Below are 25,090 nucleotides of genomic sequence, written 5' to 3'. Positions count from 1 at the left end.
CTTTTCCATCCCTGCCTTTTCAAGGTGACTTTTAATAACAAGACTACCACTTATGATGATCCACTGAAATTAAAGAGTTTTTTGTACTCTCATAATGTCACTGGAATGGACACTGCTGCTTCTTCAAGTTCTTAATTTTTTAGTTTTGTTCTCATATGTTAAGGCTTTTATGCCTTATTTCTTGTTGGTTATCCAGATTGTTCTGCTTATATAATGTTTATTAGCTGTTTGTTTTATGTTCACTTTTTATATTTTTAACATTTCACATTTGTACTTTTTCCCCTTTGCACAGGTATCTTCGTCCGTACCGTCACCCACCTTCATGTTCTTGGAGTTCGTTGTGGTTGTTTCCCTTCCTTGCCTTCCCTTTGGAGCTCACGACCCGTCATTGTTCTATGTGGCCCCCACCCTCCCCCTCGTTTGTTCATTTTCGTCATTATGTAAGTTTTTTACTCTTTATCTTCTGTTATTTTGTCTTTACATATGCTCTTACCTCTCTCTTTCTTTCTTCTTTATGTTTTTTAGCTAATTCCCTCTTTCATATCTTTGTTTCTTCTCAGCATCTTACCTGTCTACTTCTCTTGATCCAGTTCTTTTTTTTACTATCTTCTTTGCTTGTATTTTTTCTACATTTCTTCTTTTTCACTCTCCTTTCTTCTTTTCGTCATGTAAGTGGCTTTTTCTTTGTTGTTTTTTATGCAATTTTCTTCTCTTATCTCAGATGTATAGTATTATTATGCTTCTATGCTTTACTTGCCTTTTTGTTTCACAATCATTTCTCAACTGGCTTTTTGCTATGCATATTTAATGTTGCTTTATGCCTTTGAATTTATTCTCCTGGAATGTTAGAGGTTTGCATTCGCCAATTAAAAGACAGAGAGTATTATCCCATTTGACCAAACTCAACGCAGATATAGCCTGTATACAGGAATCACATTTATCGGCAGTTGAATCTGCTAAACTGCAAAGGGGTTGGGTGGGTGAGGTTTATTTTTCTCCAGGTGACGGTAAACGTAACGGTGTTTTGATCTTGTTTTGCAAATCTCTCCCAGTTAAGTCCGTAACGCATTTTGCTGATATTTCAGGTAGATGGGTATTAGTTACTTTTATTTTAGATAATGTCCCTATGTCTATTTTAAATGTGTACGCTCCAACAAGTGGGGATGCCTCTTTTTGGACTTCTTTGGCTCCGCTAATCACTCAACATTATGTTGCTAACTTTATTTTAGTAGGCGATTGTAATGAGGTGTTTGACCCTTTTTTGGATAGGAATTCAGCTAGCGCATACATACCACACAAATCCCAAAAATCTTTTACTCACCTTATTGCGCAATACAAACTCACTGATGCTTGGAGACTATGTAATCCCACTTTGCGAGAATATTCTTTTTTCACCCCCTCACCAAACTCAATCTCGTCTAGACTATTTTTTTTATCTCGCATCACCTCACCCAGTCCCTTATTTCTTCTGACATTGGCTCCATTTTGATTTCAGACCATGCCCCAGTCTCCATTGTTCTGGATGTGGTACAAAGGCCTCCCTCTATTAAAAAGTGGTGTTTTAACAACACTCTCCTTCTTGATACACATTTTGTTTCCTCTTTTACATCCTTTTTTCACGAATACTTCCTATTTAATCATATGTGTGAAGTTTCATTCCCCGTAGTCTGGGATGCTTTCAAAACAGCGGCCAGAGATTTCATCATGAATTTTGTGTCTCGTAAGAGGAAGAAAGCCCAACAAGATACCAATGTCCTACTTTCTAAGATTAAACGATTAGAACATCTATATTATACCTCTAAATCAAACGATTGCTTAAATGACCTCATTTCTGCTAAACTTCAATTTAATAAGGACTCTACGTTTAATGCTTCTAATTTTCTCTTAAAATCTAGTGCCAAGTTTTATGGTGGGCAGAATAAAGCAGGAAAGTTGTTGGCTAATTATTTAAAGGTGAGACAAAATAAAATCACTATTGAATCTATTTACGGCCATGATGGGTTATTAAAACATAAAAGTGAGGACATCTTACAAGAATTTGTAAATTTTTATGAAACATTGTACTCTTCCGAAACATCTTCGTCTGACCAATCCATATCTCAATTTTTGTCGACCATATCTTCTCCCTTTGATACTCTTCCGGACCTTTCATCCTTGGAAGCTGATCTTACTCACGAAGATCTCCTCCAAGCTCTTCATACTCTTAAACACGGGAAAGCTCCGGGCCCGGACGGTTTCACTGTTGAGTTCTTTTCTTATTTTTCAAAATTGCTCATTCCCAAATTACATTTACTTCTCTCTACCTTCCTCCAAACTGGTTCCGCTTCTGTATCCTTCTCTGATGCCCTTATCTGTATTATTCCGAAACCGGATAAGGATCTACAATATTGTAAAAATATCGCCCTATATCCCTAGTAAATATTGATTATAAAAAAATTTCCAAAGCATTAGCGATGCGCTTAGACTCTTTTCTTCCCGAGCTCCTGGGGAAAGAGCAGTCTGGTTTTGTTAAGGGCAGATTGTTATCCGATAACACTAGATTATTTTTTGATATTCTTTCCAAGTCCTCTCATTATCCCCACTCCCTCGCAGCCATAGCTCTGGATGCGGAAAAAGCTTTTGATCGGGTCGAATGGTCTTATCTATTTAAAACTCTGAAATGGTTTGGGTTTGGTCCAAAAATTTCCTCCCTAATTTCCTTCCTTTATTCTCGCCCTAGAGCAGCAATTTCTGCAAATGGGGGCTTATCTCCTTACTTTTCCTTAGGCAGAGGTGTCAGACAGGGTTGCCCGCTTTCACCTTTTTTGTTTAATCTTGCTTTAGAACCTTTCCTTTTGCGCCTTCGTCAGAATGATAGTATTCACGGTTTTAATTTTCATACTGCTGACATTAAAATGGCCGCTTATGCGGATGATATCCTATTATTTATTTCCCAACCAGATACCTCTCTTCCTGCATTTTTAGATGAAGTCCATTCTTTTGCTCAAGTATCGGGCTATGAACTGAATAAGGCTAAGTGTGAAATCCTACCACTTACTAAAGTGACTTTCAAGGATGATTTCTCCGCTTTAGGTTTTTCTTGGAGTCCTAACTATATTAAATATTTGGGCCTTAATTTCCATTCTTCCCTTTCTGGTACAATCGCTAAGTGTATGGAAGACTGTATACAAAAATTGACCACTCTCACTAACAAATGGCATCCTCTCTATTTGTCATGCTGGGGAAGATTAGACACGATTAAGATGATGCTCTCTCCCATTGTTTTGTTTACAATTTCCAATATACCACTTGCTATCCCCATGAAATATTTCAAGAAATAAACTCTATCTTATCTTCCTTTCTATGGGGGCACAAAAAATCTCGTATGTCTTTGTTTAAGCTAATGCGTTCCAAAAAAGAAGGTGGGGTGAACTTCCCAAACTTTTCTTTGTACCATAAATCCTTTCTCTTGCGTCAAGTTTCTCATTGGATTGAAGATTCCTCATTATCCTCCCCTCTCTGGTTGACCTTGGAGAAGTCTGTCATTTCTCCCTTCTCCTTCAAAGAATATCTTATGTTTTCTCGCAGACCTCAGTCTGTTTCAACTCCTATTCTTAAATATACCTCCAAAATTCTTCCTGATGTACTTGTTCCATCAGTTTTTGATCAACCTATCTGGCATAACGCGTCCATCTCAATTAATAATAAGCCAATTTTTTGGAAATCCTGGAGAACACGAGGCCTTATATGGGTGCGCCAATTGTTCCATCAGACTCAGATCATTTCCTTTGATTCAGCTGCCACTTCTTTCAATTTACCTCTCGCTTGTCGAACTAACTATTCGCTATTGGCACACGCACTACAACAGGCCTACGATGCTCATCTTGGTTTACATCTTCCATCTACTCATATTCTCCCTGATACTACCTCCATACACTCTTTACTTATTAAGCACTCTAAGGCTTCTAAGATATATGCTTTTCTTCACACTGTGTCCTTTCCTCGCATTAAAACCACATTAGAGGAAGATTGGGAAAAATATTTTGCAATTTCTTGGCCCATTGAGTTGTGGGATAAGTTGTGGTTGAAGATACGTAAATCTTCCAGAGCTGCGAATACTACTCAAACACTATTTTTTATTTATAATCGTTTATTATTTACACCACTTACTCTCAGCAAACATTTCCCGGAAGTTTCTGACAAGTGTTGGTCCTGTTTTTCACCACATGCAGATCTTTTTTACATGCTTTTTAGCTGTCACTTTACTTTTTGCTTCTGGAAACAGGTTTGGTCTCAAATTAATACGATTTTTTCGTCCACTCACTCCTTTTCTTTTTCACACATCTTTTTGGGGAGTCTCTCTTCCATCTGGGATCATTGCACCCGTAGCACTAGAATAATAGACTTGTTATTAGCAGTGGCATTCCAGCAAATAACTAAAAATTGGAAGGATTACTCTAAATTATCTTATAAGGCTTGGTGGTATGCTGTTTGCTATAATCACAGATTAGATACGACTTTTGTTTATCCCCTAACTTTAGCTGCTAAATGAAGAGACTTGTGGAATCCAGTTAGTTTTTTTTTATTTCAGTGCTTGTACTTCTCTGTCTTTATCCCCGTTACAGCAAGAAGTCCCTAAACCTCCATAACTTCCTTTATCTTATGCTTATAATTTATATTTCATATCCCTTTTTATTGCCTCGTTTCATGTCACTTGCCAGTTTTTGCCTAAAATTATATTCAACTATTGGTGTTTCATATCATAATCTATATTTTTGTTCTCTTTTTTGCCATTACTTACTCTAATATGTACTTTTACTTGTCACTTTTCTTGTTTTTCTCTTATTTTGTAACATTTGAGCATATTCTTTCAATAAAAAATTTTCTGAACTATGGTATGAATACCACCTAAATTTGTCTGTACAGTCATAAGATTCTTACTGGTTTTTTTTTAAACAGTCATAAAACACAAACAATAAAGGAGGTTCAGCTAGTCATCAACATTGTAATAGCATCTTTGAAAATGTAATACATTTTTAAAAAATTCATGCCCCGCCCTCCTGCAAATAAATAGCTACTTAGACTAAACACTGCGTGAGGGGATGTGTCACTTTTCAAGACCCTTAATATTTACTGAACCCTAAATAAAGATATAATGGACGTAACCATTTCTTTTTTGGCCTCGCTTACAGTGCGCAAAAAAATAAATATGTGCCATGTTTTCTTTGACATTCAGTTGCACAAGGTATAAATACACCTTCCAGAGTCATCTTTGCCATTTTTCCTTTTCGTCATATCTGACTAAGCGCCAGATGTATCAAGCGTTTTCCCGTTCGCAAACGGGCCGATTCGCAGAAGTGGCCCGTTTGCAAACTGTAAAAAAGTCTTTGGGATGTATCATCCGAAAAGGCAATAGCAGAATAAGGAAACACAATTTTTGTGATTACCTATTTTGTGAATGCATTTAGAGAATCACAATTTGCGATTCCCTAAATGCAATGCAGGAAGCACTTTTAAATTTGCGACCCTGCTTTAAGGGAATCACATTTTACCACCAACTTCAAGTTGGTGTTAAATTGCAAATACTTAGAAAAATGCACAATTTTGCATTTTTCTAGGTGCCATGTGGCGCACAAACATGCCGTTAGGGCATGTATGTGCACCACATGTGCACACATGCATATTTCACGGTTGCAACAGGATGTCCTTTTGGCACCCTTGAAAATGCATGCGCAATTTGCGAGTACCTTTTGGGTACTAGCAAATTGCGCATGCAATTCCCATTCATTCCTATGGGTCTCTAGGCCCATAGAAATGAATGGGAAGCCAGTCCTTATTCGCGAGTCACAATTAAGGAATGAGTAGGAATCGCAAAATATTTGCAGAAACCTACAAACATTGCATTTTGCGAGCCTATAATGGCGAATCAGTAAAATTCCCTATTATAGACTTGCAAAATCCAATTTTGATACCTCTGGCCCTTAATTTCTTAAGTGTCATAGCAAACTTTATAGAAAGTGTCTTAGCCAACTGGGCTTTTATGATATCCAAAAACATTTCAAAATGTGGTCTAGGTTTAACATCCAAAAATTGGGCTGGCAATCTCCCAGCCTGGAACCTTGATATAGGTTATCAGTAACATATTACCAAAAAGTTGATTTCGATCACTTTTAGAGAGCATAGTCAAAGAGTGAAGTTCAGTCCAAAAACACCTTAGCCTAATTTGACATGCCAGAATTCGACATGTTGGAACCACGGGAAGATGGCCACCTTATCTAACTTCAGTAGTTCCCTCATTCCCTGCCTCTATGGAGCAAGCTCCTGTACTGTCCAAATCCTCACCCAACAAAGCAGAGGTCTTAAGACTGCAGCATGCTCTACTCTCTTAAGGGATAGATCATGAAACAGAGGCAGAAGAGGGATACTTTTGGGGAGATGTTATAAGGACCTTCCAACGTTGTTCTCACTCAGTGTCAACTTTTCAGCATTTTCTGTTCCCCAAAGTTCGGCGCCACATAAGGCAGCTTGCCATTCTCTGGGCTTGTACACTTCAATGGCTGGGACATGGCTCTGGATATCGGTACCTGATGCTTTTTGAGTAATGCCATGGTGCTTTGTTGGTAAACGACTCTACCATTTGGTATATGTGGAGTCCAGGACAACTTGCTATCAAGCATTATACCCAAGTACTCAGATTTGGTGACACGTTCAAGCCTTTTCTGTCGGAAGCATAAATTCCCTCTAAAGGTCTTATGTGGTCTGAGCACCATGTATTTGGTCTTATTTATATTGATTTCTAATCCCTTATTTTCTCAGTATGCATTAAAATTATCAACTGCAGACCCTTCGGCATTCGTGACAGCAAGAGCATATCTTTTGCAAATAGAAGTGCAGGCACCTGCGCCCCTTCTGGCTTGGTGGAGTCACGATTACACTCTAGAAGAGCTTTGAGAACGTCATTCACATAAAGTGAGAAGAGCGTAGGCGCGAGCATGCCGCCTTGTCTCACTCCCCTTTGTATTGAAATACAATCAGTCAGTTCACACTGGGGTCCCCAGTAGACCTGGGCATAATTCTTGTGATGCAGTATTATTTACATAAGGAGAGCTACAGGTATTCCTAGCTTCTTCGACTTGAGGGCAGCATTTGACCTAGACCCAAGAGATTTGTTATGTGGGTCCCTAAAGAAGCTAGGAGTACCTATTTAACAAAGGCTTGCCTGCTAAACCATGTGAATGTTACAAGTCATTGCAACCAGAGCACCAAAGCACTTCTCAAAATTATTCATACCATATCGACTGACCAGTAGCCTAAACGCAGACTCCTAACACTGCCTTCCATTGTTTTCAGCAAGATAGAAGAGGTTTGGGAAATATCTTTCCAACTGTAGGGCTCATCCTCTGAAACTTCTATCTTCCACATATCCACATTGAACCCAACCTCAGATACTTGAGGGGATAACTGAGGATCCATCCATTTTTCTATATGTTAATTTTTAGATTACTTTCTACCTCAGTTAGACCAGGCCCTTTCTTCAGGGTCTCCCTCAGATGTGATCCTTCCCTTGCTGGACCCCTTTTCGTTGGCTTTAAGGACTCTATGCACTCTGCTCCTGGTAACCAGTAGTACAGTGCTTGTGCTGTTCCTTGAAAACATGGTAGAAAGGGCCTAAGCCTAAATGGTACATGTAATTTACTTGTAAGTCCCTAGCATATGGTGGGTCCCCGGATCTGGAGCAGATAGTTCAGGAGAGACGCAAAGCCCTGAAAGTGGTGGCGGGCCTCTGTCCCGCCTCCCCTACAACAGACATTGAACGGGCCCCCCATATATTTACATCGGAGGAGGAAGGGTACAGTGAAGCGACGCAGTCCGGGGTGGACTCGGTGGCTCTGCCCTCGGTTACCCCGCGAACGGCAGACGACTTGATATGAATGGACCCTTGCAACATGCTGAGGATTTAGGGCGAGGGGCGATGCCTTCTGCATACTGATACTGATAGCCCTCGTAATACATGCGCCTTCCCGCCACCTTTGGGTCTACTCTTCCCAAATGCAAATAGGCAGACCAGCAGACAGCCATAGATTGCGCGCATAGCCCACATATCGAGACCCCTCGCGGACACGGGCCGGCACCCCTACATTATGTTGATGCTCTCGCACCAATTGAGAGCTAGTTTGGACACATTGCCCCTGACGATAGATCCCCTGCGTTTGGGCAGGTTCTTTTCGCCCCACCCTAGTTTCCCCTTTCCCCCGAACATACCTATGACGCACTGTATCCCCGCCCACAAGCCGCTGAGCAGCTGCGCTGACATCCTAGTGGTGCAGGCATTGGAGTAATGGGTTAGAGCTCGGGTCTTCCAGGGAAGCCCACTGGCCCATCCTGCCCTATACGCCTTACGCATGCACCGATGGCACACACTGGTAGAACCACCATCCTTACACTGAATGTGCGCGGTATGCGCAAGAGATACTCAATATATGCTTACATCAAACGCCACCATGCACAAATCGCGTTCCTGCAGGAAACGCACCTTACAGCAGGAGAGGTGGCGAAATTGAGCAGGCGATGGAGGGGTATCATATGTGCCACGACATATTCGGCCTTCGCCCGGGGCACCCTCATATGGGTACATCCCGGTGTTCCATTTCAGGAGCAGCCTCACACAATTGATCCAACCGGCCGATACGTTCTATTGCAGGGACGGTTGGACGGTCAGGCAGTACTGCTGGGGAGTATCTATGGGCCCAACGCTGACCAAAATAAATTCTGGGACACGCTTTCCACCCCCTTAAGCACATACACACAAATACCCTGGATCCTGGGTGGGGATTACAACTGCGTGCAAAACATAGCACTGGATAGGTCCCATCCTCCTCATCCAACGTCCCCCATTGTAGCGCAGGCAAAACGATTTGTATCATGGGCACAACACTGGTCCCTCGCAGATGCCTGGCGAACCCGGAATCCTACGACTAGACTCTACTCGTTACATTCAAGACCTCACAACCTTAGGGTGCGCCTGGACTGCTTCCTCTGCTCCCCCACCATCCATCCTACCTATCATCTCAGACACGGACTATCTAGGCAGAATCAGATCACGACGCCCACACAATAATGGTCCGATGGCGTCCACCGCACCCCCCTGTCCCTAACTGGCGCCTCCCTAGGGACTGTCTTGACGACCCGGTTTTTAAACAAACTCTAGCGGACCACATACGCCATTACTTTCAGGAAAACCCAAACACGGTCACTACACGCGGGCAGGAGTGGGATGCCTTTAAAGTCGTAATGCGTGGTACCTGCATTCGCCAAATCACGGGAGTCCGACAGGTCCTGGAGCGTGACATCCAAAAGGCAGAACAAGCGTTGGCAGACCTTACTAAAGAGGCCAACCCGGATAACGCCACACCGGCTCAGATTGCTAGTGCCAAAACTGCCTATGCGGAGGCGTTGGCAAGTATGCGCCGATATAACTTCGCGGCGTAAGTGACCCGTGTCCATAAAGAGGGAGACAGGGCAGGCACATTATTGACTCGGCTCGTTAAGCAGGACTCGACCCTTCCACCCATCACGGCCATTTGTAATGCTCAAGGCATTCTTTTATACCCACAGGACTTGATCCTAGAAGCCTTTCAAGAGCACTACACACTATTATATGTCAGTCCCACCCAGGCACCTGAGGAAACCCTTTCCTATTTTCTAGATTGATTCCAGCTACCCCACATAGATCGCAACACCTGCCAAGACCTCGATGGGCCTATCAAGGCGACGGAAATCAGACACGCAATGAAGGAGTTAGCTACCCAAAAGGCCCCTAGTTTAGATGGCCTCCCGCTAGAATTTTACCATGCCTTCGCGTCCCAATTGGTCCCCCAGCTGGAGTCGCAATTCCAGGCGGCCCTAGATGGGGGTGCTTTACCCCAATCCATGTGCGAATCAGTCATAGTGCCCCTTCTTAAGCCAGATAGGGACCCTCACCGGCTGGGCTCCTATCGGCCCATAGCCTTACTGCCGGCAGACTATAACATTTACGGAAAAATCCTGACGGATAAGTACGCCGCGGTCCTTCCACAGCTGATCCACCCGGATCAGAATGGATTTGTTCCGGGCAGACATACCTCTTACAACATCCGGCAGCTGTTCCACGTGCAGGACCAGATACGTGATCGATTCCCCTGGGCAGCGTGTCTGGTGTTGGACCTCGAAAAAGCTTTCGACACCCTCTCGTGGGCCTACTTATTTCGGGTCCTGCATCGCATGGGCATAGGACCCCGGCTACTAGCCTACAATAAGCTCATTTACTCCGCGCCCAGCTCCAGAGCGAGGCTAGGCTCCCTTATTTCTGCATCCTTTCCAGTCCGTCGAGGCACCAGGCAAGGCTGTCCACTCTCCCCCTTACTTTTTGCCATGGTAATGGAGCCTTTGGCAACCCTCCTCCGTGCCGCGGGCGAGGAGTGGGGTATCCCAATCGACAATTCCACCCATGCAGTGTCGCTATACGCTGATGACTTGCTCATTTATTTCTGGGATATTACAGCAGATTTATCCCCTATACTATGCATCTTACAAGACTTCGAGGAAGTGGCGGGACTCAAAGTCAACTGGCCCAAATCCACTGTATATCCCTTGGTGCAGGCCATGCCCCAATGTCAGTTACGAATGGGTAACGTGGACATCTCATGGAGCCCCCAAGCGGTCCGCTACCTAGGAGTTCGACTATACCATACTCCACAGGACATATACGAGGGTAACTACCGCAAACTGATGGCTAGCATTTGATCCTCTGTCCACTTTTGGAAAGATCTCCCACTGACCGTCACAGGGAGGATAGTGGTCGCAAAAATGATCCTCGTTCCGCGCCTGCTATATTTCTTCTCCAATCTTCCGGTGGTCCCCCACGATCCCTATTTCTTGAGCTCAACACCCTGATGGGGATCCTCATCTGGGGCTCCGGCCGCCGGCGTTTTGCCCTTGCAAAACTGCAACTGCCCCTTGATCAAGGTGGACTAGCGGCTCAATCCTTTGAGGCATACATCTTGGCCGCCCAGTTGCAATGGGTGTCCCGCTGGACGGCGGGCCGGGCGCACAGGGAACTGATCACAACGACAGGGCACTAAGTCACTCCAGGTGATGACTGCGCGCGCCTGTCTATCATGCATTCATAGAATTAATCGGGCTGCACCTCCGTACTCCCCGCTTCTGCCGCTAGTAGGGTTCCCCAAGGGCCGGGTACACTACACAGAGAGAATGCTGCACATATGGACTGACTAAGCATTGACAGAAGTAGGGGCGTTGTATTTTGAGGGACCATTATACAGACTTTTGAGGCGCTTGTCAACGACTTTGAACTTCCCAGGGGACAGTTCCTACTGCATAGACAGCTCCTAGAAGACTGCCGCAAGCAGTGGCACACGATTGACATGGAACCCCCCACACATCCGGTAATCCATGTGATCCTGCAGATGGGGCCAGGGCGACACTTAGTCACCTGGATATATAAAGCCATATGAACTCTTAAACACGCTTGCACCCCTCAGAGAACAATGGGAAACCGACTTTCGCAGACCACTGCATGACAGGGAATGGACTAGGGCCCTTGAGCATACCAAAAAAGTATCCCATAACTACCGCTTCAAGAACATTCAATTGCACATCCTGCATAGGGCTTACCTCACTCCCGAAAAATTACAGAAGTATTTCCCAGACAGCTCCTTTGCCTGCCCCAGATGCCTGGAGCCGAATGCCTCATTTTTACACATGTTATGGGATTGTCCATCACTTCACAGTTACTGGCACACGACCCACACTGCCCTTCGAATGGTCACGGGGCTACAGGACCTATATACATGAGAGGCTAGCGCCCTGGGTATTCATAAGCGACACAAACACATGACGGTAGAGAGGCGATTTGCTTCCTTGATGCTGCTCCTGGCCAAACGGTGCATCACTATGCATTGGAAGGCACCGGAGGGTCCTCCCCTGGCGGCATGGGTGGTCGCGGTCAAAAAGTGGGGTACGGCGAAAGGACTACTCTGAGCGGAGGAAGTCCAGGGACTTCGCAAACACCTAATTTCCATGCCCTGGGCCATGCTACTACATTCCTTTGCTCAAGAAACAATAACAGAGGCGGGACCGCGGATGATCGGTTTCCCCGGGGCTCCAATGGCCCGTGAGACTACCCAGGGAGATGTACAGGGGGTCCAGACACCCCACAGGTCGCAACTGCAGGCCACGACTGATTCATCACCACGCCCTCGCACGGGCAGTGATCAGTGATCCCACCTCCCTCTTCCCCCCCCCCCACACCTGCGTAACTCCAGCATGATACCTCGCAATGGTATAGCTCTCAGGCGAAATACTATAAGTAATCATCATCTGCGACACGGTGCACCCCAGTTTTATATATCCCCAGTTTGTTCATGGTTAACACACGGCTGGCATCCCATAACCCCTATGATAAAGTACAAGGGGGGAACAGACACACCCTACAACCCCAGCAAGGCGCAGCGACCACCATGCAAGCTGGTTAGCTATACTTCGACACAGGCCTCTTGGGACTGTCGCCAGCTCAAAGACTGAGTGGGGCCCTAAATACTCTAGGTCTACACGCTCGAACGTCAACACAGGGCACGATTGTGCGATCTTGCTTGTAAGTCAATATCAACTGCACTAATGTGCTGTATGTACTATTACATAAATGCCAATAAAAAGGTTTATAAAAAAAAAAAGTCCTTAGCATATGGTACGACAAGTACCCAGGGCCTGTACATTAAATGCAACTAATGGAATGCAGCACTCATTGTGCAAACCACTAAAGAAGCCCTTTAAAACCTGTCTCAGGCCACTGCAGTTTTAAACTGCCATTTCGACCTGGCAAAATAAACCTTTTGTCAGACCTATACCTTTCTTTTTAATACTTATAAGTCACCTCTAAGGAAGGCCCTAACGGCTCATAGAGCAGGCTGCAAGGTATTTAAAATGCAGGACACATGTATTTAAGTTGTAAAAAGTGTCCAGTAACAGTTGCTTCCGATTGATCCTATTTAGCTTTGTTTGCTGCACATACATTACACTGGCCATGTTACACAAATTAGGTCAAAGGACTCCGGATATGACCAGGAAGGTGTGCAACATACCATCACCTCACATGGCAAGGTCATAACGGTCAGAGCTGTTAGGAGCATGCTGTGAACACACACACATGGACTGGTTACAGTTAGAACACCCATTAGTGCTGCAAGTATTTCTGTTGGGCAGTGCATCCTATCATACAAGGAGCACAGTGAAGATAAAAGTTTGTAGACCTCACTCAATGACTGGACAGAAGAAGTCTGGTAATACACTGGAATCCAAATACCCCAGAGGTGGCCAGGTGTTTGAGAGATGTTGACGAATGGGATGTGGCGGAAGAAACTAGAATGAAGCTCGTATGGTCTGACCTCAATTTACCAGAGGACCCAGACTTGTGACATGCACTAACCAGGGACCCAAGATTCCCCCAAGGCGAGCGTTCACCACGAGCAGCTAAGAAATAAGCATACTGCAAAACACAACCTCTGCAGATAGGTAACAAATGCACAAACACTGTCCAGCCACAACGAGACACGTCAAACCTACTGCCCACACTACATCCCAGACACTCTTGAAAGGACAGTACACTGCCCACTAGAATCTCCGGCAAGAGTTTTACTGTTATGTATTATTAATGGTCTTTGACGTTAAGACTAAGAAACTATTAAACTTTCCCTACTACCTTTAATCGATAGCAGGTACTGTTGAGCTTCCCTGCGCAGAATCAAGAAATCATGTGCTATAAATTGAACTCACACATCACAGAAGCAACCATAAAACAGAAGCTTGACAAATCATAAATCATCTAAAGAACTGTAGAGCTACACCTAGTGCTCAAAAAACGACAGGTGTCTATATATGGTGCCACAAAGTTCCCTTATGGTCCCGAATGCAAAAAGTGGTATGCCGCATGAGTAGATAAGAATTTTCTTCAGCAAATGCATTACTCATTTTTGTCTTTAACCGGACGTCTCTCATAATTGTAGTTGATGATAATGGCAATTTATAGCGTTTGCAGGTATTTCCAGAAGTGTCCTGGCACGAGACAGCAAAGATCGGAAGAACAACAGACGATTAGGTCTGCACAAAAAGCCAGGTTTACGTTTTTTCTTAAACATTGCCGCGTCATTCACTGCCCACAGCTCCAGAGGTAGCTTATTTCAGAACCCAGATACATTAGAGACCTTCCTCCCACTCTTGCACATTGAATTCTGGGAATTTCTGCCAACAATTTGTTGGCAGATCTCAACTGTCTCATAGGGTTATAGAAACCAAATCTGGCTCTGAGGTAAGAGGCCTCCTATCAATATAGAGCATCATGCATTAGAACAAGAGCTGTGAATTTAATCATTCCCCGATGGGCAGCCAATGTAGTGTCCACTAATAAGGCGAAATAGGTATTCTCAAAGGCACATTTAACAGGAGAGGGGCTGCCGCATTTTGGAGGACTTGAAGTCTGTCCAACTGGTACTTCGGTAACAGCAGCTATCTCATGTTAAACAATCAAGACTGCTGTGGTTTGCAGTAGGCCTGGGCGAAAATTTCGTTCCGTACGCGGAAATTGCGATAATTTGACATTTTCGCGTTCCGCGGAGAGCGCGAAAATGTCAAAATTTCCGGTTTCTGCAGCTTGGCGATAATTTGTTTCTTGCTCGCGCTGTAAAATAATACATTCTCGCGCGCGCGATCGCCTTACCTGAATCCCTGCGTTCGCCGACAAGTTTTCTTGATCCGGTCGCGTTCTCCATGAGATGTTGTATTGTTTTTAGCCATTTGTGCTGTCTCGCGACAGTTTGCCCCCGCAGTGACGTCATGCGTCGCGCGATCACGTCTTTCTTCTCGCAATCATGCACCGCGAGACAACTCAAAACAAGATGGCCGCGCCCGCAAGCAACTACATGGGTAAGTTGGCGACCCGCAACCATGCAGAAAATCTCGCGAACATGCGGGAAAAAAACTTCCGCATCTTCGCGATATTTCCGCTTGTTTGTGATCATTTTAAACATTTTCGCGATAATTTGCGAAAGTTAATTTCGCAAATTCCGCCCACCCCTAGTTTGCGGGCGGGAGTCCCATACTTGGTAACAGTTTTCCAGCACATAAGTTGCTGTATCTCACTCGAGGTCCGAGCCACCTGCAACCTGAATGGTTCTCGGGCGGAAGTGAGGGCCACCTCCTGTTGGAATAAAAGGGCTTTGAGCCTGCTCAACTTGTTGAACCCTGCTTTCAAAGTCGGAATTGAAGGCCAAAGTGAAGAATCTAAACTCCCCTGTGGGGGCGGTATAAAGGACATTTAGCTAATAGGACTCCACAAGTTTGGATTCCTCCAAGCTCTGCCAGCCCATGTGATGTACTGCTCTGCCCTAAGCCAAACCCTTTATAAATTATACATTACCCCTTTGGCCCAACCAGCCGAAAATTTGGGAGATAAAGTGATGCGCAACTGCTTTTTTCTTCGTATAAGGGAGAAGAGTTGCAGGGTACAGAGATTAAAAACTTGCCTTACAGCAGTCTTTCACTGGTTAGCAACTGCTCAACTTAAACGCAATGAAAAGAAAACAGAAATTCTCTTCTTTGGTAAGATTTCACCAGATTTTTGGTTACCCTTTTGGCCAGATAAGGCCTCTCCCCCAGAACCCCAGAAAGACTCAGTCACAAATCTGGAGATTAAATGTGATAACAGCCTGTCTTTTAGGCCTAAGTAAAAGCATTGGTAGGCACCAATTTCGGCATTATGATGTACCTAAAGAAATGTCTTCCTCTTTTATCCTTTCTGGCGAAGAAGTTGGTCATCCAGGCTTTGATAGCGTCAAGAATCGACTACGGTAATTCACTATACAGTTTAATCTATAAGTCTTCATCTAGCCTTATACCTGATGACAAACGGGCTTGAATACTTAAGATCTTTGTATTGAAAAAACTACTGAGCTGTTCACACTATTCTGCAGAGACTTGATGGGAAGTGACTCATGCTGATGGGGACAGGAAACTCTTAACAATTGAAAAGATTTCTCTAGGCCTATTCCCTGCCTTTCCAATCATTTCCTCATAATAAGCTTGTTTGGCTGTAGTAGTTGAAGTATGGTATTCCTTTAATGCTAATGTATAGGCCTCTCTATCCAGTAAGTTCTAATCCTTACTCGATTTCCGTTCCAGCACCTTACAATGTTTTGTTCTTCTTTAAGAGTGTCAGAAATCCAAGGGCTGTAAGGCTTCCTGCTGCTCAGAAGAGGCAGTGATAGTCCCTCCGTAGCATTTCTATTCCAAGTATCAAACCTTGTGATATCCTCCTCAACCAAGCCTGAAAAGCCGGTATGTGCTGTTCCAAAACACGCATGAACCCCGCCGGCTTTATCTTATGAGAGGCTTTCAAATTGTGACTCCGCCTGCCGGAGCTGGGTCTGTATGGTTCCTAATGCAAACAGTTTTATGTTACATCAGCAGATGAGAATTTTATTAAGCAAATGCTTTACTCATTTTTTTCTTTAACCGGACTTCCCTCAAAATTATTCCTGTCTTATTTCAACAAATAGTCATTCGATGGGCTGTACTTAAAAAGATAATCCCCAGTCCTTGTCTTTCACTTAAGAACTCAATGAATTATAGGGGATATGTTCTAGGTTCGCTTTAATTGAACCAATGGAATAAAGTTCAAGATTACAATAGTTTGTAGATGGAAAAAGTGAGTTGGAATATGGCATACCCTATAGTAACCTGATAGCATTATCTACAGAGAAGTATAGGTTTCCTAGAAAACTTACCATCGACTGGGGTGGGAAGAGAGAGTAGGTAATTCTGGAGAAGTTCTCTATGGAAAGCTGGAAGCTGGTGTTTAAGACTTCTAAACAGCTGTAGCTAACAGGGCAGTCTCTCGGACAGATGTCATGTTCGCCAGTGAATGGAGATATTGTAATTAGGGACTTCAAGCCAAAGAGCGGCTGCATACTAGTAAATCCCCCGTCGACATATCTCTGTGGAAAAAAATAAGAGGAATCACTTAAGTTAAATTTTAACTTTAACTTTTACTTTGATAACTTAATAAAATATGTGACCATGGAGCATAAGGTCTTGGACTTTGCTTTTCAAGCTGGATTATTATTAGTAAGGCACCAAAATGAAACTACATAGTGTCTTCAAAGTTAAATGAATCCAGCTGAATTGTTATCAATAGAAGCCCTGGTTATGGATTCTCAGACCTGTTGATGTTGGAACAGCTATGTCAGTCTTTTTTCAGCTCAATAACTCTAGCTGTAACCTCTTTGGCCAATTAAAAATAACACTTATCTTCAATTCAAGATGTAAAGCACAAACTTACTCTGTACCCAGGCAATCTCGAAATTGAAACTCTCCCTTACCCCCTGGTTTTTAAGTCATCGTTAAGTCCTGGCCCCTCTCACTGTGACTCACAGATTTCACTGCCAATCTCACACTCTGCTTTCAGCAAGAAATTGACATGGCCTATTATTGAAAATTCATATTTAACTTTTGAGAAGGTGCAGGTGTGTGATTTAAAATCTCTCATCTGATAGATCTGTTTAAGTTGACTGAGACGACAGGAAAGCTAACAATAATAAAACTGTTAAATCTTCATGAAGTCCATTTGGCCCCTCAATAGGTATCGGTAACTGAAGTTAAGGGATTTTATTTCCAATTTTAATAGTCAATCTAATATATATGCACATCAGTAAAATATTAGAAAAATAGAAGATTACAACTGGCAAGCTGAAATATCACAATCGGTTAAATCTCAGTAGAATAAGGTACAAATAAATCACAGCAATACAGAAACTGAGAACTAGAAAGAGGTGTTCTGTAAAGAAACTACAATTCTTTCTCCTAAACATGGATACATTCTAAAAGCATCTAATTAAGGTTATAAGTTTACAATAAGGATGGTCTATACAAGAATGGGGTCTCAAGGAAATTCAGAATTGCGAGAAGGAGTCAGCATAGTGAAGACTTCAGTAGAAATCTTCCAAAATGGGAATAAGTGTTTAGCATAAAGCTTCACACTTGCAAGAATGGAGGAAGCAGAGAGGTCTGTACCCCTCAATGTCTAATGGAATCTGCTCTAACTCCTGGCAGTGTGTACATTTATTAAACTACAGAGGATTCAACAACAGTTGTATCTCTTCCCATCCCTCTAGGAACCAATCATCTCAATCCTCATGATTATCCGTTCGTTCCTGATACACGATGAATAGGAGGCTTTATCTGCTCATCAGAGCTCCACGTTCTTGCTAAGATTTCTATTCTCAGGCCTTACTATCAAGAAACAAATTCAAACACCAATACTCCTTCCTCTAGGAAATGAAACCTTGAGAATGCACCTGCAAAAGAAAAAGCATGCAAACCAAACAATTTCAGAATTAAGGGCTTTTTTCAGGCTAACTTTAACTAAGCATTTAAGGTGCACTTCGATTTCCTGGTTTTACGTACGCAAGTGTAACTTCTAATAAACTGAACATCATGAGCAAAGGAATACATGTTTACTTACACAAATACAACTCGAAGTGTAAATGTAAAATGTGAGTACATACATGATTCGTGTTATGTTGAACATTACTGCATACATTTATAAATCTCTAAGTCCTACATTGAATGCATTTCAGTAATGCGTTTACCTGTGTCACACACGTTAATATTAAGGCACACAGTAAATATGTCAGGTCCACATATATAAATGCACTTCTGTGACGTGTAAGGTAGAGCCTAACTTATGCTGCTGCACTTTATCCCCTTGCATCTTTCCTGCTCTATTCATCCAGCCCACATTCCTCTCCACCCTCTTCTCTTTTTTTCCTTCACTCTGAAAGGGTCCTAGGGCAGCATATAAGCCACATTGCAAGCAATGCAAGCTCAATCACTTTCAGAGCTATATGTTAAATATTAAAACCCAATAGTAGGCAGTGTGTTAATGTTGCATAGGATGTAGGTGAAGTTTGCGACTTCACAAAAGAAGAAATTTAGCATTAATTGACCCTAATTTCAAGCATCCAAGTATCATGCTCAAGAAAGTGGCAATTCAGGCTGCAGCGAATTGGATGTTGAGTGGGGGGAGTTTGCAGTAACTGCTGCTTTGTAGCTGTGCACTGTTAATTTCCTCTGCCAAAAGTTTGGCCCCCAAGAGGAGAACTTCTGGCTGAGAGAATAGAAAGTGCTTGGCTAATGGAACAATTACTTACCAGTAATCTCCATTTCCCTGAATCACACTCCTCCTTGTCACAGTACCGACTTTATATGGGTTTTATCTCCTGCACAGGATTATTCTGAATAAACGTAAAATAATATAAGTCTCCTTTCTATTACAATAGCATAAGACCTACCACCTCCTTTAAGCCTAGATGGCAAATGGATACTTTTAATAGCATGGGAAACTGAAGAGGAGGAGGATTGAGTGGGAGATGGAACGGATCCCTGATCGACATTTGCATTATTTTGGAGAATCAAGGCCTTCTCAGCCACAATGGAGCAACTAGGATTTCTGTCACCCCTCCTAGTGAGTCTCCTGAAGCACCCTCTGGAAGACGGGAATCAGAGGAAAGGTGTACAAGAGACCCTCTGGCTACAGGAACGATAGAACATCTATTGCATAAGCTTGGAGACTCGAGGCAATGCAAACAAATCTATTGTCGGCAGGGCTGGACTGTGAACAAAAACTGGCCCTGGCAATTGAATCGGACCAGCCTGGGGGGAGTTTGGAGAGTGTGTGCGTTGACAACACTTAACCTGCTTTTGTTACAGGGGGCCGATATTGCAGCTATGCTACAAAACCGGCACCGGTAACGAATACAGCCCCTCAGGGGTCCCAAACCGCCCCCACGCTCCTTGGGACCCACCAGGGAAATGCCCAGTGACCGCTCGGCCATTCCATCCCTGATTGTCGGCGTGCGAAACAGGAAGTGAGTCAGGGATAAGTGGTACAAAACGGTTGATGGAAGAATTTGACTCAGGAAGACTCAGGAAGCCCACTTAAAAATTTAGATCGCACTGAATGTAAATCAATGTGATTGCCAGGAGATGGATGTCCGCCTCTTGGCCTAGCGAAAGCTTTTTCTATGTCAATTGCCAAAATCCCTGCACTATGCTTATCAGGGGTCTCCGCTTCAAGGACCGAAAAGAGCCTACGGATATTGAATTCCGTATTACGACCCGGGATAATCCCATATTGATCGGTATGGATCAATTTGGGCATGAGAGGCAGGAGGCGGGTTGCCAGTATTCGGCTTAGACTTTCATAATCCATGTTCAGCAATGATAAGGGGGGACTAACATCCTGAGGGTGATGGCCCGGTTTTAGCAGTGGGAAAACAAGAGCCTCTCCAGTAGGTATTGGGAGCAGTACCAACTCTCGGGCCACTGCACGGAGGGTGACCAACTGTGGTTCTAGTTCCTCAGCGTAGGCTGTATAAAATTCCACTAGTAAGCCATTGGTCCCAGGAATTTTACCTCGAGCCATGGCTTAAATAGCAACTCACACTTCTTGAGCATAACTGCTCCCCCCAAGGTTTCTGCTTCCTCCTGTGTAAGCATAGGGAGAGATAATGGGTCCAAGAATTTGCTAATCTGTTGGAGGTAAACATTAGTGAGGAGGCGTATAGCATGGTATAGTATTTTTCAGATTTGCTATTTATACTTTCTTGGGTGTAAAGGCATTCACTCATTTCTGATTCTATTTCTATGATTAGGGAACTTCTAGGAGTAGGATTAGCCTTCAAGGCCAGCAGGGTTTTTGTCTTATCACGCTGAGCGTGAGCGCCTATCATATACTTGCAATAGTCCAAACAACAGAGCTTTTAAGTATGATCTGTCAATTGCTCCTTAGCATCTAAGAGCTGCTGTTTTAAACCCATGTTCCCAGGCCTAGCTAGTTGCAGGTCTCGTAGCTCTCTGTCAAGTTTTTTTTACCTCTTCTACAAGTGTTCGCCATACCCCCACTATCCCAGTTACACAACGTCTCTAATGAATGCCTTAAACTTATCTCACTCGACCAGGGGCGAAGTGGTGGTGGCCCCATTATCCACAAAGTAATTTTATATAGCTTCTCCTATAGATTGTAAGAAAACGGGTTCCTTTAGAGTTTCAACACGTAGGCACCAGTCTGGTATTCGTGGTTGCTCTTTGTGGCAATTCAAAGAGAATAATACTGAGTTGTAGTCCAAGACCATCCGACATAGATACTTAATGTCCTGGACTGACCTGTGGACTCCCGGGAAGCACAGGAAAGCATCAAGAAGCACATGTAGCTCATGTCTTTCTGAGTAAGACAAATAATCCCTGGGTGCAGCCGTCTCCAGGAATCGATCAACCTCCATTCCTGCTCCCAGGTCGAGAAAGCCTAAGCTAATCGGTTGACTGGGGAGTCCCCCAATGGTGGGTGATGCCAATCAAGAATCGTGCCTGCGACACATTGGTAATCCCCTCCTATAAGTGTATTCTGTGTCGCGTATGGGGCCAAAACCCCAGACAGGTCAGCGTGGACCCTCCTTGGTCCGTGTTAGGAGCATAAATCCCCAAAATGGTGAAGTCACCACCATCGAGGTGGCCCGTCACTATCACATATCTCCAATCAGGGTCGATCAATTCCTGTGTCTTCTGGAATGGTATACCAGGGAGAATCCACAGTAGGACCCCTATGGCGAAGGCCGAATATGAGGTTTCGTATATCTGACCCTACCATCTCTTACGTATTGCCTCTTTCTCAGTGGCATTAAGGTGGGTCTTCTGTACGAGGGTGTTAGACCTGACATCATTGGCGTGGGTTTCCCCTGTATTTTTAACTTTGCCTCCTGTGTTTTGCTGTGTGTTGGACTTCGTTTTGCTGGTCTAGATGATTTGGGCACTTTGCCACTGCTGTTCAGTGCCAAAGTGCAAGTGCTTCCTGTAAATTGTTGTTATGGATTGGTGAATTCATGATTTACTAGTCAGTCCCTAGTACAGTGCATTGTGTGTGCCTAGGGCCTGTAAATCAAATGCTGCTAGTGGGCCTGCAGCACTGTTTGTGCCACCCACATAAGCAGCCTGTAAATGTAACTCAGACCTGCCACTGCAGTGTCTGTGCGCAGTTTGGTACTGCCATTTCGACTTGGCAAGTGCACCCACGTACCAGGCCCTAACCTTCCCTTTTCTTACATGTAAGTCACCCCTAAGGTAGGCCCAAGGTACCCCTGTGGGCAGGGTGCAGTGTATGTGAAAGGTAGGACATACCCCGATGTGTGTGGCATGTTCTGATAGTGAAATACTGCCAATTTTGTTTTTCACTATTGAAAGGCCATCTGTCCAATAAGATAGAATGGGGAGTTTGCTTATAACATCATATAAGCATACTTGCCCATGGGAACAAGATAGGAAATTAAAGTTTGATATGCCTGAACTCACCATGTTAAGATGCATATTTTGGTGAGGATGATTTTTACATTCTGGGTTTGAAAATACCACTTTTAGAAAGTAGGTATTTTCTTGCCTAACCATCCAGTGTGCCGCTGCTAGGTTGTGTATTGACTGTCTGGCTTTGGAGTGAAAGGGGCTGGGGATGTGCATTCCATTCAGACAGCCACTTGAGGTGTGCCCTGCCTTTCCAGGGTGAGTCCGGGCTGGGCTGAATAGACCTGGGCTGCATTCAGAGTAGGGGGAGGAGATTTCTTTCACACCTGAATGGGCCTGGTCTGCCAAGGACAATGCTGTCTCCACCTCCTGCCAGGAAGCTGCACCAGAGAGGACAGAACTGGTTTTGGCTGGGCAAAGAGCTTCTCTGCCACAGAGAACAAAGGATTTTGTAGTATAAAAAGAGGGGCCCAGGCTTTTAGATAATTTCTGGGAAATCAAGAGGAACCTTTGCCAAGGAGAAGAGCAAGAGACCTGCTCTTGCTCTTCTCCTTGGCAAAGGAGAAGGAATTCTGCCCCTGTGCTGTTTGTTGTTTTGGGTTGGCCCGCTGTGGCTACTTTCTGCCAAGGAAAGGGAAAGGACTTCGCTGTGTGATGTGTCCCCTGCTTGAGAAAGATCTCCAAGGGCTTTAAGAAGAGCTTGCCTCCAGTTCTGAAGTCTCAGGGACATAAAGACCTCACCCACAGCTCCCCTGAACTTCCTTGCTGGGAGTTCTGACCTGCCAAGAGGTGCCTGTAACTGTTCTGGGCCTCTGGAGGTTGCTCTGGCTGTGGGAGCTGGAAAAGCAATGCAATGAAGATAAGCACAACACATCCGTACCTGTTTCCGACGCATCACTGAAGAAACAGACGCAGTGCCTGCCCGCGGCTCGAGAAATCGCCTCCACCACATGGAGTGCACTGATCTCTGAAGTCCGAGATGACCGCACCAATTCCAACGCAAGTCCTGCTGTGCAGCGGCAAGAACCCATGCATCGTCCTGGATTATCACACATCGCATCGAGTCACCAGGTCTGTTGCATTGTTGGGGGACGCAGTAAGAAACCTACACATCACCTGCCCACGCAGTAAGAGACCGATGCATTACCCCCTCTCTGGTAAGGAACCGACTCATCACCTCCCCTGCGCAGCAGGAAGGAACCAACGCATCACCTCCACCAAAGCAAAGAACCGAAAAAGTACACCAAGGTGTTATGCTCTACTTTTTTTCCTGTTCATCATTTGCGAGTACAGATTTGCAGCTAAGTGTAGACTTACACGTCCATGCACTCTTATGTGCGTGGGTCGAGCCTCCTATAACCAAATTTAGGAGACTAATAAGGCTACTAGTAACCTTTTACCTGTTGTTGGAGCTCTCCACAAGTGAGGTAGAGATAACTCTATGGGAAAGTAAAGAGAAATTTAATAAAGTTGATTAATGAAAAAATAAAAAATAAATAAAAAAAATATTTAAACATAACGTGTAACAGAAATGTTGAATAGTGTCAAATAATCAGCATTAGCCCAAGGAGTTTCAGTGGTGGCTAGAAAGCGATGTGTCCAAGAGCCTGGAAGGTGGAATCTTCTGAGAAAATTCATTTTCAAGGGAGAAAGTTGTGTGGAGACTAATTGGATCAATGGTCACAAAAGCTTTTAAAGATAAAAATCATGTCTCGTCATATAAAGGAAAGTCCTCTTCATGTAATTATTTTAACAAGAAATGATATTCCTACAACAGATATTGCAGGAGCATTTTCAACCCAAAAAAGAAAGAAAAATCTCAAGGATCCTTTTCTTTTAGAGTGCAGTGCAAAAATCGAAGGTCCTGACTATCAACAAGAAGGAAAGGGGAGTCTTCCTACAGGAGGTCATGTTCACCATATTAAAGATCAATAGAGAGTAAACTTAGCAGATCAGAGGGCACTGAATATTATTCAGAGAGACTATATGTCAGAAATTGATTTCAGGCCTTCATACTCAGAAACATCCTTACTCCCATTAGAAATAACAAGTTGAAAGCATCACCTTTGATGGAAGGAATTCCTTCACGATTGGTAAAGAAAGCCATTGTTCCAGTACCTTGGGAAGAGAGAGGAAAGGGATTCTACACTTGTAAAGAAGCTAATAGGAGGATGCAGGCCAGTTTTGTACTTGAAAAGAGTCAATCAATTGATAAAGACTATTTATTTCAAGATCGCTAATTCTTTCCTCTGGCAGAATTAACCTTGTTTAAAGTATTTATTTGAATCATTATACAAAGAACAACAATTGGATCCTAGGCAAGGCCGTATATATTCTCTGGGTTTCTCCCCACTACAATGGAAAATGAGGCATATATTCTCAGTGAGCCTATCTCTGTAGGGGAAATACTTATGGTAATTAAACAGTTAAAATTGGGGAAATCACCGGGCACAGATGGCTATACAGCTGGCTTCTAATAATGTTTTGCCCCACAATCTGCCTCTTTGCTAGCAAGCCTGTATAACAATTTCAGACTTATGCAGTGTCCAACACAGTCAATGGAAGAGGCATCAATTGATATACTCCTACACCAGTCAAGATCCTCTTGTGTGCTCGTCATACAGACTGATCTCTTTGGTGAACACCAAAGTAATAATCTATGTTAAGGTCTTAGCGACCTTCATGGGAGCTATACTACCACACCTAATTCATG

The 25,090-nt window shown here is 43.8% G+C and overlaps 1 protein-coding gene across 1 annotated transcript in view; it reads right to left on the bottom strand.

The window, feature by feature from the left end:
* The window catches only part of LOC146866641 (omega-hydroxyceramide transacylase-like), a 301,031-nt gene that overhangs the window by 23,911 nt on the left and 252,030 nt on the right, over positions 1-25,090 (bottom strand). Inside the window, exon 4 of the mRNA XM_085614403.1 lies at positions 16,815-17,024. Coding sequence (XP_085470529.1) covers positions 16,815-17,024 — 210 coding nt within the window. The remainder of the gene's footprint in view (positions 1-16,814; positions 17,025-25,090) is intronic.

This window comes from Triturus cristatus, chromosome 1_2, assembly GCF_964204655.1.
Source record: "Triturus cristatus chromosome 1_2, aTriCri1.1, whole genome shotgun sequence".
Taxonomy (NCBI): Eukaryota; Metazoa; Chordata; class Amphibia; order Caudata; family Salamandridae; genus Triturus; species Triturus cristatus.
Note: the sequence above shows the minus strand (reverse complement) of the source record. Positions and strands in the feature narration are given on the sequence as shown.